We start from the raw sequence: 14,980 nt of genomic DNA on the forward strand, positions 1-14,980 counted from the left end.
AAGAAGGGCACTGACACTTCAGCGTGTCACTGTGTTCAGCGAGCGTTTCATTTTCTTAGTATCCCTGGCGGCCGGTACCAACAATGCTGAGGCAGCCCAAAGAGCTTCGTCGCGCCCTCTGGCCCACTGTCGGGTGCCTATACGGGGTGGCCAGTGAACGGTTTTGCAGTTCGAGCAGTCGGTTTTAGCCACTGATCTTTACTAGGGGGCGTGGAGGTCAGATGTTTTTACCATACAGTTTCCAAAATTAACTAGAGGGCACTCTGGCGCTGCGACCGTTCAGCGACGATGGGAATGATGGGTAGTACACACATTTGCCTAGTCTTCGTACTTGCGGGCGGCGAATCGTACTTGCGGCTTCGTTTATTGCTGTGTTTCAGTTGTGTTTTGAAAGAAAGAACGAACCCTTTTGAACTTAGTGACTTGATTCGAAATTGAAATTGAAATTGAAATTTATTCCGCAACAACAAAATACATGTTACGAGGAGGGCAGGTAAAAGCTGTGAGAACAGCTTGAGAAGCCCTGACCCCCTAGTACACAGGGTAGCACAGAAAGACGTGCGGCTAAGGACAACCAAAATAAAAGTGTTTCACAATGTGCACTAAAGAAAGAAACAATGAAAGATTACAATGAAAGATCACCGAGGTAGTCGCTAGATCACATTATTATATAAACACTAATCGCAATTTTTTTGGTGATATGCTAGATATATCAATGTTATGTTCCCTAATTATGCGGTTTAGAAGTGTAGGCAGTTGAAACTTTAACATTTGATTTCCGTATTTCGTTCTACATTTTGATATATGCCACACTTCAGGTTGACGTACATTATAAGCAGGAAAATTTTTCTCTAACCTGGCTATTCTAGCAATCGTATCATTATTTTTCAATAAACCGAACTTATATAAACGGCTTAGTTTATAATCGTATATTGATGCAACCTGAATGATGTAGTGTTTTTTAAACAATTCTGCTGTGTGGCTGCGATGTGGTAATTTAGAGGCAAGACGCAAAGCTTTCTTTTGCAAGATGGTAAGTTTGCAAACGTTTACAGTTGTCGTTGTGGACCATACAAGAAAGGCATAATTCAATAATGAAGAAAACAACGAGTTATATATGAGCATGTTTACAGAAACAGGAAAATAGTAGCAATGACGGCGCATGACGCCGATTATACGAGATAGTTTAGTAATAATATGGTTCACGTGATCATCCCATGTCATGTTTTGTGAAAAATACACGCCTAATGATTTAAAACTTTTGACGACTTCAATTTCTAAATTATTTAACGAAATGATGGGAAACTGAACTTGTGTGTGGCGGGGGTGAAATAGAACAGCTTTTGTTTTTTTTATGTTTAGTTTTAGAGAGTTTTCTTGGGCCCATGTGTTAATTTTAGACAGTGCGTTATTCGCTCGGCTACCTAGATCGCTGCTACATCTGCTTGAAAAAAACAAACTTGTGTCGTCAGCATACATAATGTAATGGGCAGATTCATCAATACGAACTATCTCATTAACGTAAAGTATAAAGAGAAACGGTCCCAAAATGCTTCCCTGCGGGACGCCTGTTTTAATGGATTTTGTTGCGGAATATTTGCCTTGAATTACGACGAATTGAGTTCGGTGTTGCAAGTATGAAGTGATTAATTTGTGTGCAACGCCTCTTATACCGTAATGGTCCAACTTTTGTAGGAGAATTTTATGATTAATGAGGTCAAAGGCTTTTGAGAAATCAAGAAAAAGACCGAGTACCATATTTCGGGATTCAAAATTCTCTAGAATGTATTCTTTTTGTGCCAGTAGCGCGAGCTCAGTAGATTTATTTTTCCGGAAGCCATACTGCGCTGAAGTAATCAAGTTGAACTTGTCAGTAAAAGAGTTCAAACGTTTCAAAATTATTTTTTCCAGACCCTTAGAGAATACAGGTAGAATCGATATAGGGCGGTAGTTGGACATGTCATTTCTGGGACCCTTTTTATAGATAACTGTCACTTTTGCTATCTGCATGTTTCGCGGGAAATGTCCTGTGGACAAACATATGTTAAAAATGTAGGCAAGACAGGGTGCTAGTATGTCAATAACATACTTAACAGGTTTCATCTGAATATTGTCCGCGTCAGTGGCTTTGCTATTACTGAGTGTCAAAAATGTCGCTACTAATTCACTCTCTGAAATTGGCTCTAGAAATATTGTTTGGTTATTTCGAATATTCATATATTTTAAAGAAGTACTACTGGTTGTAGGGCCGCCAACTGACAAAAAGAAGTCGTTAAATGCATCAGCTAAATCAGGCCCTTGAATTTCTGTACCATCTTTCACAATTTTGGTTAATTCCTCCGGTGGATTATTAAGCGTACTGTTAATTGCCTTCCAAACGTTTTCTGTACGCCCTTGCGTTGAGTTAAACAGGTTCGAATAATATAGTTTCTTTTCATCACGAAGGCGTTTGGTGACAAAGTTTCGGTGCTTTTTAAATGCTTTGAGGGCTTCAGGGGACTTACTCACAATAAATGCCTTGAACAATTGGTCCCGCTTTCTTATAAGCTTAAGGCATTCTTTATTTACCCAAGGTTTCCGACTTTTTTTAAATGTTTTAAATGACTTTAGGGGAAAACATTGAAGGTATATTTCGGTGAACTTGTTCATAAACAAATCGTATGCCAAATTGGCGGCACTCGCTGCGAACACATTGCTCCAGTCGGTTCTGCCTAAGCGCTCTCTAAAGAGGGTTAGTGTTTCAGGATTTATAAGTCTATAGGAAAATTCTGCACGCACTTGTTTGGGTACGTTATTGAGTTGGTTAACAAACATAAATACAGGCATGTGGTCACTAATATTGTAAATCAAAGTGCCAGCCGTAACAAGGGAAGTATCAAAGTTTGTTATAAAAAGATCTAAGAGTGTTGATGACTGTGAAGTGATTCGCGTAGGAGCCGTTATAACATTTTGACAATAATGCGAGCTTAACATTGATTCAAGTTCTAATTTAACACTGCTCTCAGCTAACATGTTGATGTTGAGGTCACCACCTAAAATCAAGGCATATTTTTTTTCACTCACAAATTCTAACAGTGAGTCTAAAAAAGAAAAAAACAAACGGACATTATTTGATGGAGGGCGGTAACATACACAAAACACTGATGTACCACATCTAACAGTGAGTATTTCATATAGAGGAGAAATGCAGGAGAATTCAGACATCAATTCACAGTCTATTTTACTTGAGATTAGCATAGCTACGCCACCACCCCTTTTGCCTGTGCGGTTCATGTAGTATGATTTATAAGTTGGAAACGTAAATACATCATCTTCCGAAGCAAACCACGTTTCCGAAAACATCACAACGTCGAAATTTACTTGTGCTTCACTAAAAAAATATTCGAGCTCATCCTGTTTATTCCTTCCCGATCTAAGGTTGAAATGAACGCAACTGAGGCTTTTTTCACAACAAGTGTCATACAAGTTTTTAAGATTAATAAGGTCTATAGGTGCGGTTAAGGGAAACATGTTAAGACGAGTATCAAAAGAATATCAGGAAGTAACAATGCAATGCGGGGTAACAGTATCACAGCTTATCAAGGTCACCCAAACGACGAATGACAACCGCGCTATCACCCTCTCTTTTCCTAACGAGAATCTTGCCGTTGCAGTGCCATGAAAAACGATAGCCATTGTTCTGTGCCCAGTCTTTTGCGTTGCGCAGCAGCTCTCTGTTTTGCTGGGTCATGTTTTCAGTGATCGAAACATTCGAAGCATCTCTTAGGGCTTTCCGCCTTCCTAGCCACTTATCACGAATTGATTGCTGGGCAAATCGAACTATAATTCCGGGTGTTTTGTTTGGCTTTGCCGGAAGTCTGTGGATAGCGGCGATGTCATTCCCAGTCAGCTCTGGCAGGTTAGCAATCTTGGCCACATCATTCAACTTACACAGCAAATTCTCGTCTGGCGTAACCCGGATGCCGTGAACTTCTATGTTTAGTCTCCGACTACGAAACTCGAGATCATTCACCGTAGCTTTCAGTTGTTGAATATCACTTGAGGTGCAGTCCGCCTCTAATTTCCCAACGCGTCTGTTTAAGCTACTAATGTCCTTTTCCTGCTTAGCTTGACAGTTCAAGATGTCATCGTACTTTTGTGACAACAGCTGGATTGAGACCTTAATCTCACCAACCTGAGCCGGCAGCCCTGCTAAAGCATCAAGCCTCCTAGTTATATCTGCCAGGCAAATGGTTAACTCAGAGTCCATGCTAGTTTTCTCCCCACTTTTCGCTTTAGATGAACGGCAAGCAGCACATCGCCATGCCCTGCGACCGCTCTCTCCTTTAGTCTTAAATGTCGTCTCCGACCAGCCAGAACAACTGCCAACATGGTAAGAGGACTCACATTCGTTGCACTTCAGGACACGCCCATCACAGGGGAGGGGCTCATCACAAGACTGGCACGTGCTTGTCATGGTACGTTGTCCAGGCATTCACAGTAGCACTCAGTTCGCACTCAATTCGGGAGCATTCAATTAGGAAAAAGGCACATTATGCACAGAGAACTCAGCAAAGCACTGAAACACGGTGGCAACGGCGGCAGCGGTAAGGCGGTATTGAGAAATAAGCGAATTTACCAACCTGGGTAAGCAAAAAGAGCTGATTAGGCGAACGTCCTTTCACCGCCGCCGCCGCCACCCGTGTGTCCAGGTACGATGTCGACGCCGGAAACACGTAAACACTTCCGCAGGCTCAGTGACGTCAAGATGTGATTCCGTAGCCACGGCAACCGTTTTCAGGTAGTCTAATAAATGGAGGAAATTTGAACGTTGTAAAGGAGCGCCGCTTTGATAAATGGCTCCAGCGCAACGATTCCAACAAGGCAGGAACCCTAAAGCACCGGCCGCCGAAATGCAGGACACCAACCTGGGTAAGCAAAAAGAGCTGATTAGGCGAACGTCCTTTCACCGCCGCCGCCGCCACCCGTGTGTCCAGGTACGATGTCGACGCCGGAAACACGTAAACACTTCCGCAGGCTCAGTGACGTCAAGATGTGATTCCGTAGCCACGGCAACCGTTTTCAGGTAGTCTGGGTAAGCAAAAAGAGCTGATTAGGCGAACGTCCTTTCACCGCCGCCGCCGCCACCCGTGTGTCCAGGTACGATGTCGACGCCGGAAACACGTAAACACTTCCGCAGGCTCAGTGACGTCAAGATGTGATTCCGTAGCCACGGCAACCGTTTTCAGGTAGTCTGGGTAAGCAAAAAGAGCTGATTAGGCGAACGTCCTTTCACCGCCGCCGCCGCCACCCGTGTGTCCTAAAATGGCAAGCCTAAAAGAATAAGGTTGTGAAGCGCAAACGGTGCTCATTTTCTAATTTATGTTTTCGTGAAAAAACAGCTCCAAGCCACACGAACCAACACGGAACCAGAAACAGGCCAGAAGCACGAAAATTAGACAAATGTGTGTACTACCCATCATTCCCATGCTCGCTGAAGTGCCGTGTGTTGCAGCTCTCATAGACACTAGCGCCAGAGTTCCCTCTAGTGTATATTAAGAAACTCTATGGTTTTTACTAGCAGATGCTGCCTGCGTCGGCCTTGCGAGATGAGAGAGAGAGAGAGAGGGAGCAAACAGTTGACACGAGACGCAAGCATGCGGCATGATACGCGAGGCGCGAGCATGCACAGTGCGGGTGTGGACATCGCCCGCCGACGCACGACGCGTGACAACGCGTGACAATTGCTCCGAATTCGATATGTCTACCTTTTCAAGCATAAGATTTCTGTATTTTGCACGCTACAGACGGCAAGCTGACGCATTTTTCTTGGTAGGTTCAAAGCCTCGATAATCTATAGAGTTGTCTGGTTATGATGCCGTGACACAATGCTTCATGGTTTCACTGAACTGGGGTGTACATTCCTTCACAGATGGCGCGCGTTCTGCATCAGTTTTGCGCATGTGTTGCACGAGTTGGCGCCGTCTCCTATGTGTAGACAGTGCCACGAGCGTCGGCATGGCCGTGCGAAAAGGGCACTTGCTTCCCTCAAACCACACCAGCACTTGCCCCCACCCAAGCTACACCAACGTCTCCCCCCCTTCCCCAGCAGTGATTCATCTGGCGTTGCACCCCCCCTTCCCCCAAAACAAAATGATGTCGACTCCCATGGACTGTGAACGTGCAATGCTCACTCTATTCCCATCTAGCCAGTTTTATTTCCCCTTTGTTTCCTCTTTCTTGTGTCCTTCGTTCAGGGTAGAAAGTCGGACTAATGAGACGCTTTTTGAGTTGAATGCCTTACCTGTTCTATATGTGTTTCCTCTCCATATTTGGAAAATTAGGTAGGGAAATGTTTTGACAGTAGATGACTGTTGGCAGATGTTTTTTACAATAGGTGCATACACAAGCTTTTTCGAGATACGAACGTCTCGGAAATGCACAAAAATGATTTTTTTCCAAGTTCAGTGTAAGACCACACTGCTAAGGTGCCACCTAGGTGAAGAAGACAATTCTTGAGCATCTTGCCATTTTTTTCTTTAATAAAGTTCTTTCCTCCTCCTCCAAGTTGAAGGCACCGCGTATGAATAATGTCATTATGCAAACAAATAAAAATTGTTAAACAATGACCACCTTATGGAAACGTGCGAGGCCAAGCTCGTCCTCGAAGACCTGGAAGACCAGCGACAACTCGTCGCCTGGGCCAAGAGGGCAGTCGAAGCCAGAGGGTTCCTGGACTAGGGAACCCTTCCACTTTAGGGTGACACAGGGCCTCGCTCGAAAGAATGTTTCTAAATAAACGTTTATTTCTCTCTCTCTCTCTCTATGAGCCATTTAATACTTTCATTCGTGACGTACGCATATACCGTTTACGAGCCGTCTGCATACCTTAATCGCGAAAAGATGCGCATCATAGTGCATCGATGTTTCCCGCTCTTGTCCGTTTACACCTTTCCGTCTTGTCGTAATCGAATGGTTGGAATAAAAGACAACAGCCTGCAAGACTAAATAATCGAAGGCTATTCATTTTTGCTTAGCTCGGTTCCTTTCCTATCGCTAACGCACTATCTCACGACCGGCCAATACTTGGTGGCTATAACGTGAGGCGAGAGCCGCCGGGATTATGCGTCTTAAGCAATATAGTACTATTTTGGGAATGTAATCCTAGCTAAGAAACCCGTTCAACCTGCGAAATCCAGGAAAATAAAAGTTTAATCATTAGGGTTCAGATGGTTAGTCTGCGTTCTATAGTGAGCTACAGCGACAATGTATATACTATAGTGACTTCCGTTTTCCTGATTTTGCCATTGTATCCATCAAATTACCAGTGTTTTTTTTTTTCTATAGCTGAACAAATGAATGGATTCGCGAGATCTATTTTCATTTGATTGTGGCGTCTGAGTTGGCTACTCTCCATGATTGCTTTTTTCGCTCTTCTGCGCATTCTTAATCAGTTTCTGGTTAAAGTGCTTGCTATATAACCAGGAAAGTCTCCTTGCCAAGCTCTATCCGGTACTCCACGCAGGACCTGATTAAGAGCGTGCGCTTCAATGTTGCTGCTCGAGAAGCTGTATGTGTACATAGCTCTTTAGTCAGCGTCGACTGTTAAAGAAGAACTGCATAAGTAATCACCTTCCAAAACCTCTTCTTATACAAATATACGAAAAAATTGGGAATGATGTAAAGAGTTGTCTTCGTCCGCGGATCGATACGTACACCCGCTTAATGTCTGTAGCTCCAGCGTACATCCCGCCGCTGTATAGCGGTTCCCATTGCCTTCTATATACCACGCGAATCGAATGAGCCAGCTCGTTATCTCATTTCGTCCGCAGTCGGTGTAGATAGTTTTTTGCTTTTCGAAACGTCGTAAAAGAATGCTCAGGCTCCGGCACTACTGATCTCTGCCGAAGCCAAAACTCTTGTTCCTTCCGGGAACCGCCCCTGCATCTCGCGTGCGCCTGCGCTAGCGCCATCACGCTCGCAAAGTGACCTATAACGTTCGTTCTGCGGGGCCGCCCTCTCGCGGAAAAAAAAAAAGGAGAAAAAATGTTGAGGGTTGTGGCGCTCACTGCTATTTGCAATATACGGGAGACGTGCGTCATTGGACTGCGAGTATCTTTCCGGCCGTTCGATGCGTGGTCGTTTTTCGTGGACCCCCTTTGTCATTGCGCTGTTTGTTTTACGGTGCGTCGTAGATCTTCCTTAAGTGCTCTTAATTTGTTATCGCTATACCCGCAACGATAAAGCGAAACCCCCCTCCACTTTTTTCTCTCTCTCCCTAGCCTTTCCCTCCATCCACACGAACACTCGCTGCTCCTTTCTTTTCCAGAAGCGCTTCCCTATTGCCTCGCAGTTTTTCCTCGCTTACGATTGATGACCATAACTGATGACCGAAACATCTATAAGCCTCTCTTACTCCGCTGCGGCAAAGGAAACGGTCTTTCATTGTTCACGTTTCTTCTTGCGCGCTTTGTTTCGGTTTCGTTCTTCCCGATGGCCTCCGCGAATGTGGCTTTGAGCGACGGAGAAGCCACGCGTCAAGGCATCGCGTGCGTTCTATACTTTCGTGATTCGATGGTTCCCCAGTCGTCCTCTGTACTTCCTCTTGGTCGCAACCGAAGAAAGAATGATGGCGATACCGGAGTTGCGCCTCGCTTGACTTCGGGCCATGCCATGCGCGCTCATGATAGCCCCCTTTTGTCAACCTCGGGGATTACTCTTCTACCGCGGACGTGGTTGCGCGTGCCAGATTAATAGGACGGCAGAAAATTAAATCTAAGCTTTCTCTTTGGGTGGCTCATATGGGAAAAGCCTTTGGGCCGTATCACGACGCGCCATCTGTATACCGCAATGCATCAAGGATGGCGCAAGCGGCGGTTAGGGACGCAGTATCCGCAATATTGCGTCATAGAAACAGCAGGACTGGTCTATATATGGTTCTTTACAGGCACAGACGCGTTCGCTCTGCGTTGAGCCAGCTCATGGACGGTTTATTTGTAGAAGTCCTTCCCGATGATGAAATTTGGCGGATTTCATTGTAGAAACCTCCCAACTGTAAAGTACCAAAGCTGTCGACGCGCGGCCAGCTTGTGCAAATGGCCGCCACGGTCTGTCAAAGGTTGCAGACGGATGCGGCAATGTCTTTACTACAAAAGAGAAGCCTTTGAAGTCCACCGTTAAACTTAGCTCGTGAACAAGCCTACGCCAAAGTAGCACACAGGGTATGGTATGTGACAAAATAATGTGCGGGATAACTTTAGACTGAGTCGAATTATGTTCCCTTCTACGCCTCCTCAGTTACTTGTCCTACTTCTCAGCTTGTTATTTACACTGATATAAATCAATTTTCGACCGACGCACCTATATGGCTTCTGTCCACAAAAGTGAGCTTGGCTTAGCGCTCACTCCCTGGGGTCCACGCTGTTTGATCGTAGGCCGAGTATAGTTGATCTACGAGTCGAATGTTCATATGTGTCACGTTGGGAGTCCACACTGTTCGCAAGGCCACGTGAACGCGAATGCGGTACGCAATTCACAGGAACTGTCTCCTTGTCTTCTTGGTTTTGGTTAGTTTTGGGTCTTTACTCGAACTGCAGCGAGTGAGTCTGCAATAGCTTATCAGGACTAGTAGACTTATCAGGCTTATCAGGACTAGTATACTTTGTTCTTTCCATCCGGCAGGACATTTCCGCAGCCGATGTTTATCGCAGCTCAAGTCTTTAAGTAACCATACTTTTGCTCTGCTTATAAGTCAGACTGCTCGCAGTGCCGCCTGCAGCCATTGCTCAAGCCCTTCCCGAGGCCACGCCCACGTGCTTTCCACGAGTGCACGATATCCGTGAACAAGGTCTCTACCCGCACTCGCAGATAACTGAACGTGTTATGGGAATGTACGGCACGGAAATGATCTTGCAACGATGAAGTGAAATGTGCGTCCCGCCGTTCCTTCTGGCACGGTGGCCATGCACGGGGCGTGGTTCGAAAATGCGGCCTTCGAGGTTCTGGTCAATCGGTTGGCCTCGTTTTTCTCGTCCTTCGCTGCGAGCAGCTTCGAAGTAGAACGTCCGTCTAATTGTTTGTTTGTGAATATACATTAAGTGCCCAACGTCATATATCTTCCAAGGACGTCACAAGGAAAAAAAAAACTGTTGTCGTGAGTTAGGTCGACTTGGACCGGGTTGCGCAGTATACGATATCGCACTTAATGTTTGCATACTAATGTTCTTCACTGTACACGTCCACGAGGCCTCACCGTGTCAGGACGTTTTTGACATCCTGAGTGAGCCACATATATAAGAGAGTGGGAGCGGAGAGAGATGAAGAGAAGAGAGAGAGGAGGGGTACAAGAAAGGCAGGGAGTCTAACTAGACTACGTTCATATTGCTACTCTATATACCTCGGGGTAGGAGATGAGGGGTAAAAAGGGATTGGGAAAGAAATGAAAAAAAAATCATCAGTGAACACGTGTCACAACGCACCCTTTGCACCGAATTACAGGGGGTGCTCGCTTCGGTTGCATTCAGTAACTGAAATGCTCTTGCGGCCCCTTGAGCCGACGAGCTGTGGGGCCAGGCGCCCGAAGTATTTTCTTCAGTAAATGGATGTTATGAGGTGTAAGTTTTGCGTGTACAATCTGTACGTCAGGCATTTCTGTTGCTATGACGTTTTTGATGACACTCGTTTTTCGCCGCAGAAATAAAAAAAAAGAGAAAGTGACAACCACACGTTTTGCTTTGTGCCCAAGGGCGTGATGGTGATACGCCCGATATGTTTATTGAACCCGCGGGCAGTACAGGTCGCCTAAAGTCATGCGCTTGAACTTGTTGTAGAGGTCTAAAAATAGGGACTAGGGCGCTTAACCTTAGTGCTTGTAACCGTATCCGAGACCGTATCCGAGGCCGTATCCGAGTCCGTAGCCGTGGCCGTAACCATAGCCGAGACCAAGTCCGTAGCCACCATATCCACCATAGCCGTGTCCGTAGCCGACAGCGACGGGGGCGGCGACGGCGACGGGAGCAGCGACGTGGGCGACGGGAGCAGCGACGACCTGCGACACAAATGAAGACGAGCATGAACAGATCGTTCGCGCTGAGTGAGCTCCCTAGTCAAACAGTGGGACCCACAGTTTTGACGTCTATTCCAAACATGTACTGCGTACTATATAAGCACCAACATACATGACAGAGTCTTTGATACTGTAGGCGTCCCGGAACGCACAAGAGTCGTCAGCTGGGAGGGCGGGTTATTTTCCTCGCACCAGCCTTTACATTATGCTTGTGTGCTACAGTCTGCTTTTATGAACAGTTGCATGTACCTTCAAGATTTCTGGACATACATACAGCGTTTAGATATAAGGTTTATGTGCAGGGTTATGTTCATACGATGCTCAGGTTCATGGTTCAGACACAAGGTTTAGCAGGTCAACTCAATGATGTGGTTCATATGTATTACTCCTAATAAGGAACAGATTCATTTTATGTCATAGCTTTACGAGGTTGTTTAGCTCTGACTCATTGCGCAAACTCTCTAGTGCTGCTCGGCGTTCTCACCTTAGCGAGACGAGGGGCATAGACGTCGCTCCTGTAGGTGACAGCACTGGTGACCTGGGCGGGCACGACAGCCTTGGCGTAGTGGCCAGCGACAGCGACGGGGGCAGCGTGAACAGCCACGGGGGCATAGCCTCCGTGTCCGTAGCCGTATCCGCCGTAGCCGTATCCGCCATATCCGCCATAGCCACCATAGCCGAGGGCGACGCCACCGGCGTTGGCGGTGTAGGCGACAGCGAGGACGAGGACGGCGGTGAGCTGGAAGAGCGAGAAAAGAATCCTTTTCAATCATTTGTTCATCACCTTCATACGATCCCTCGTTTAAGATAGTGCTTTACCAACGATCAAGACGTATCAACTGCGAAACTAAAGAGGTTCTTGAAGCGAAGTGTCGAGGTGACGCCGTGCATTACAGCGAACTGTGAACAGCAGCGAGACTGTCGCCGCGTTCGGTAAACTGGATACGTGCAATCGGACGAAGCTGCGCTTCCAGATCTCTTTCATTTCTGACTATCTCGCAGTTGCTTTCACTCTCCGCTCTTCCAACGGCTACGAGCGCCCTTACGTTCGAATTACGACCGCTGTATCGTGTCGTAAGCGGCAGAACACGTGTCATCGGGCCGTTATTTGCGCTTTCCGTGTCATCGATTGCGGCGGCGCGCATTCTTTCTCCGCACGTGAGAGAAGAAAATGGTCGCATTGCGTCATCACGACGTAACAAAGGCAAGCAAACAAACAAACAAACTAGAACACGTTCTCGTAAAGTGCCGCGGAGGGAGTCGGCATCCCTGCGTGAAAACGACCGATGCGTCCTGATTTCGAGACTAATCTTGTTTCTCCACGCGACGAACGTGCACACACGCGGCACGAACGAGATCCCGGTATGAAAGGAGGAGAAAAAAAAGAAACTAAAAGGCAAAGAAGCGCGTGAAAGTCCGCAAAACGGAAGCGGGAGCACGCTCTCAAAGAGGATCGTTGCGAGGTGGTAATTATACGACAACAACGGTGACGGCGGGCCTGCCATGCACTTAGCGTCATCGAGGATGTATGCGACAGCGGAAGCAGACGAGGAAAAAAGCTGATGTTCCAATACAACGCGAGCGAGCGATAAAATAATGAAAGACGGGAGAAGTATAACACGTCGCTCACGCTAAAACGCGGCCGTTATTTTTAGTTTTGTTCGTTACGAACGTGCCAAATGAGTATCCTGTGCCGCGCATTATTTCCGTCTGCTGTCTCCCCATTGCCCTTCTTGCTTTTGCTAAGCTGGCAGAACGACTTTTACTCTTTAGAGACGGCTATGTAAGCGTCAATTGCGTTAGTGGATGCTGCTGTTGCAATTCCTATACAAGAGCGCAGTCCCTTCGTGAACTAAACCGTACTACCATGAGACAAAGAGCTAGGCGGAGTTATCCAGCTTCGAAAGCTCCGCGGTATAAGCCTCCGACGGGGCTTGGCACTGGAACGCGGCAGGAAAACCGTTAGACCCTTCCGTCGTTCTCACAGTTCCTCCTTGCGGAGTCCGGTGGAGTGCGAGCCGCTTTTCGCGGCGCGGGCCCTCGACAGAGGGAGCGGAGCGTTTTGAAGCGAGCCAAGGCACGACCATTCGCGGCTCTACTTACGGCGTTCATGGTGATGCTGCTGCTGATTGTCAGTAGACTGCGACTTCACCGGTGACCGGCGGCCGCTTATATAGTGGCCCGAACAATGACGTCGAAGGCGAGAGACCGGCAAGGGCGAATTCGGTTCTCGCTGGCCAACTGCGGGTGGGGAGGCCGCCTGCGCGACCTACGAGGCTGTCCGCAGGAAGCCCTCGCCGCTTGACCGCGGAATGCGCGCGAGAAGCTGGGCGTGTGCCGCTCCCGTTGGGTTCCCGTTCATCAGATAGTCCGGCGCCGTTCGCTTTCGCTGGCGCGCCCCTGTGCATGCACGGGCGATCAGCCTGAGGCGCTTAAGCCTTTCCCGGTCGGGTATATCGCCCGATTAGGTAACGCTTGTTCTTGACACGCTTGCCCGGCGCGTGCTGTCGCGAGCAACGGGTCCTTGGGAAGGCCGCGGCGCCTTCCGCGGCTCTACCTTTCTTTGTGATTTATTCAGCCTCGAAATGCAGTGCATGTCTTTGTACTTGCATTGTCTATAGGCGACTGTCAAACTCCCCTGCTGGTTTCTAGGTGCGAGTTATCGCTGGATTCATTCCAAGTCAGTGTACACGGAGGGCGTGTGGTGGTAAAGTACGCCGACCTTCTGCGGTGCATGGTCTGGCGTTATACTACTGGCGGGACCTTGTGGAGGAGGACGCTTTGGGATGCGCACTTGGAGTGACAAAAGCGACGCGCGTTCGGGCCCGTGTTCCCGAAAAGCTCGACAGGCGCAAAGTAGGGCTACTTTGTATCGAGCACAGTGGTGCATGACTACTGTAGCATCAAGTGGGACGGTGACGAGAGAATGAGAAACATGGAATCCCGCTAGTAGACATGTCCTATAAGCTAGCAATTCAATTTCAGGCTATATAGCAATCATATCCTATAATGCGCTACAAGGTCTCACATTATGGAATTGTTTGTACGTGGGCATTTGGGAAACGAAACGTGGCTAGCAAGAGGGGTGCACCCGTCCACATACGAAAGATGAGCTTTGTCTGCTCAGCCAATGGCGTAGCATGAGAGTGGTACCCCGGGCTTGTGCCCCCTCCCTCCCTTTTAAATCAAGAAGGTACCCTCCTCCCTCTTTTTTGAAAAAACGGAATTCTGCCGATGCTTCCGTGCTCAGCCCCAGGTTAGTCATGTATTTGGCTTGACTCATAAAAAATTATTCGTAACTGGGTTCGAAGGGTTAAACATTCGCGCCGCAAGTCTCAGCGTACAACGCCGGCTGACGCAAGGATCTTAAACGTTTTGTCAGCCAAATTAGGAGTTCTCTTGAGTATTACAGAAACACTAATTGAAATTCGATTGTTTAAAATCATCTGCGTTTTCGAAGCTCCGAAATATTGTCCGTGAACATGTTCCGCGCCCTTACTATTCGAGGGTGCCCTCATATACTTCGACCCGTTGGCTCTACAACAGTGTCTGCACGCTAACTGTTGTCAAAGCGATACTCATACAACCTGGCTGAATGCCTCGTGTACGAAGAAATATTATTTAGACCACAGCTTACCACCGTGTGATAATCAAGTAGGCGGCTTTCTCGTGGTATACGCCAGTCCCTAAAAAGTGTCATTTGGCACGAATTCACTTTTCGGAAAAGGAAAAAGAGCTATAGAGCTCGCTGCTTTTCTGGCACTTTTTATCGTTCGCTTCGCTTTTCTCTAATAATCAATGACAATTTTCAATGCGCCTATTTAAAAAAAAAACATCTTGATAGTGCTTCCCTCAGTTTCCCTTTCTCTCTGTTTTTTTCCTTTCCCTCAATGCCAGCTGTGATAGTAGATTTTATTAATCGGTGTTGTAAAAACA

At 47.1% G+C, this 14,980-nt stretch overlaps 1 protein-coding gene and 1 long non-coding RNA gene across 3 annotated transcripts in view; both read right to left on the reverse strand.

Moving 5' to 3' along the window:
* Positions 1–5,284, reverse strand: part of LOC142807635 (uncharacterized) — a 28,759-nt gene extending 23,475 nt beyond the window's left edge. Inside the window, exon 1 of one of the 2 annotated variants that reach the window (XR_012894653.1) lies at positions 4,623–5,284. This is a non-coding gene — a long non-coding RNA (uncharacterized LOC142807635). Of the gene's footprint in view, positions 1–4,386 lie in introns of both variants that reach the window. The other variant, XR_012894652.1, reaches the window with a different exon arrangement.
* A 5,421-nt stretch (positions 5,285–10,705) lies between these two features.
* LOC142807651 (uncharacterized) lies at positions 10,706–13,287 on the reverse strand. Its single transcript, XM_075891364.1, has 3 exons — positions 13,148–13,287; positions 11,529–11,783; positions 10,706–11,026 (listed from the first exon to the last, which is right to left on the reverse strand). The coding sequence occupies exons 1-3, from the start codon at positions 13,154–13,156 to the stop codon at positions 10,841–10,843; spliced, it is 450 nt and encodes a 149-aa protein (XP_075747479.1). The 5' UTR covers positions 13,157–13,287; the 3' UTR covers positions 10,706–10,840.
* Positions 13,288–14,980: the final 1,693 nt, after the last annotated feature.

The sequence above is a fragment of the Rhipicephalus microplus genome, chromosome 1, assembly GCF_043290135.1.
Source record: "Rhipicephalus microplus isolate Deutch F79 chromosome 1, USDA_Rmic, whole genome shotgun sequence".
Classification (NCBI taxonomy): Eukaryota; Metazoa; Arthropoda; class Arachnida; order Ixodida; family Ixodidae; genus Rhipicephalus; species Rhipicephalus microplus.

Coding starts and splice junctions, on each gene's coding strand:
- LOC142807651 (XM_075891364.1), bottom strand. Junction 11,027..11,528: donor ATGCCCCTCGTCTCGCTAAG/GTGAGAACGCCG, acceptor TTTGTGTCGCAG/GTCGTCGCTGCTCCCGTCGC.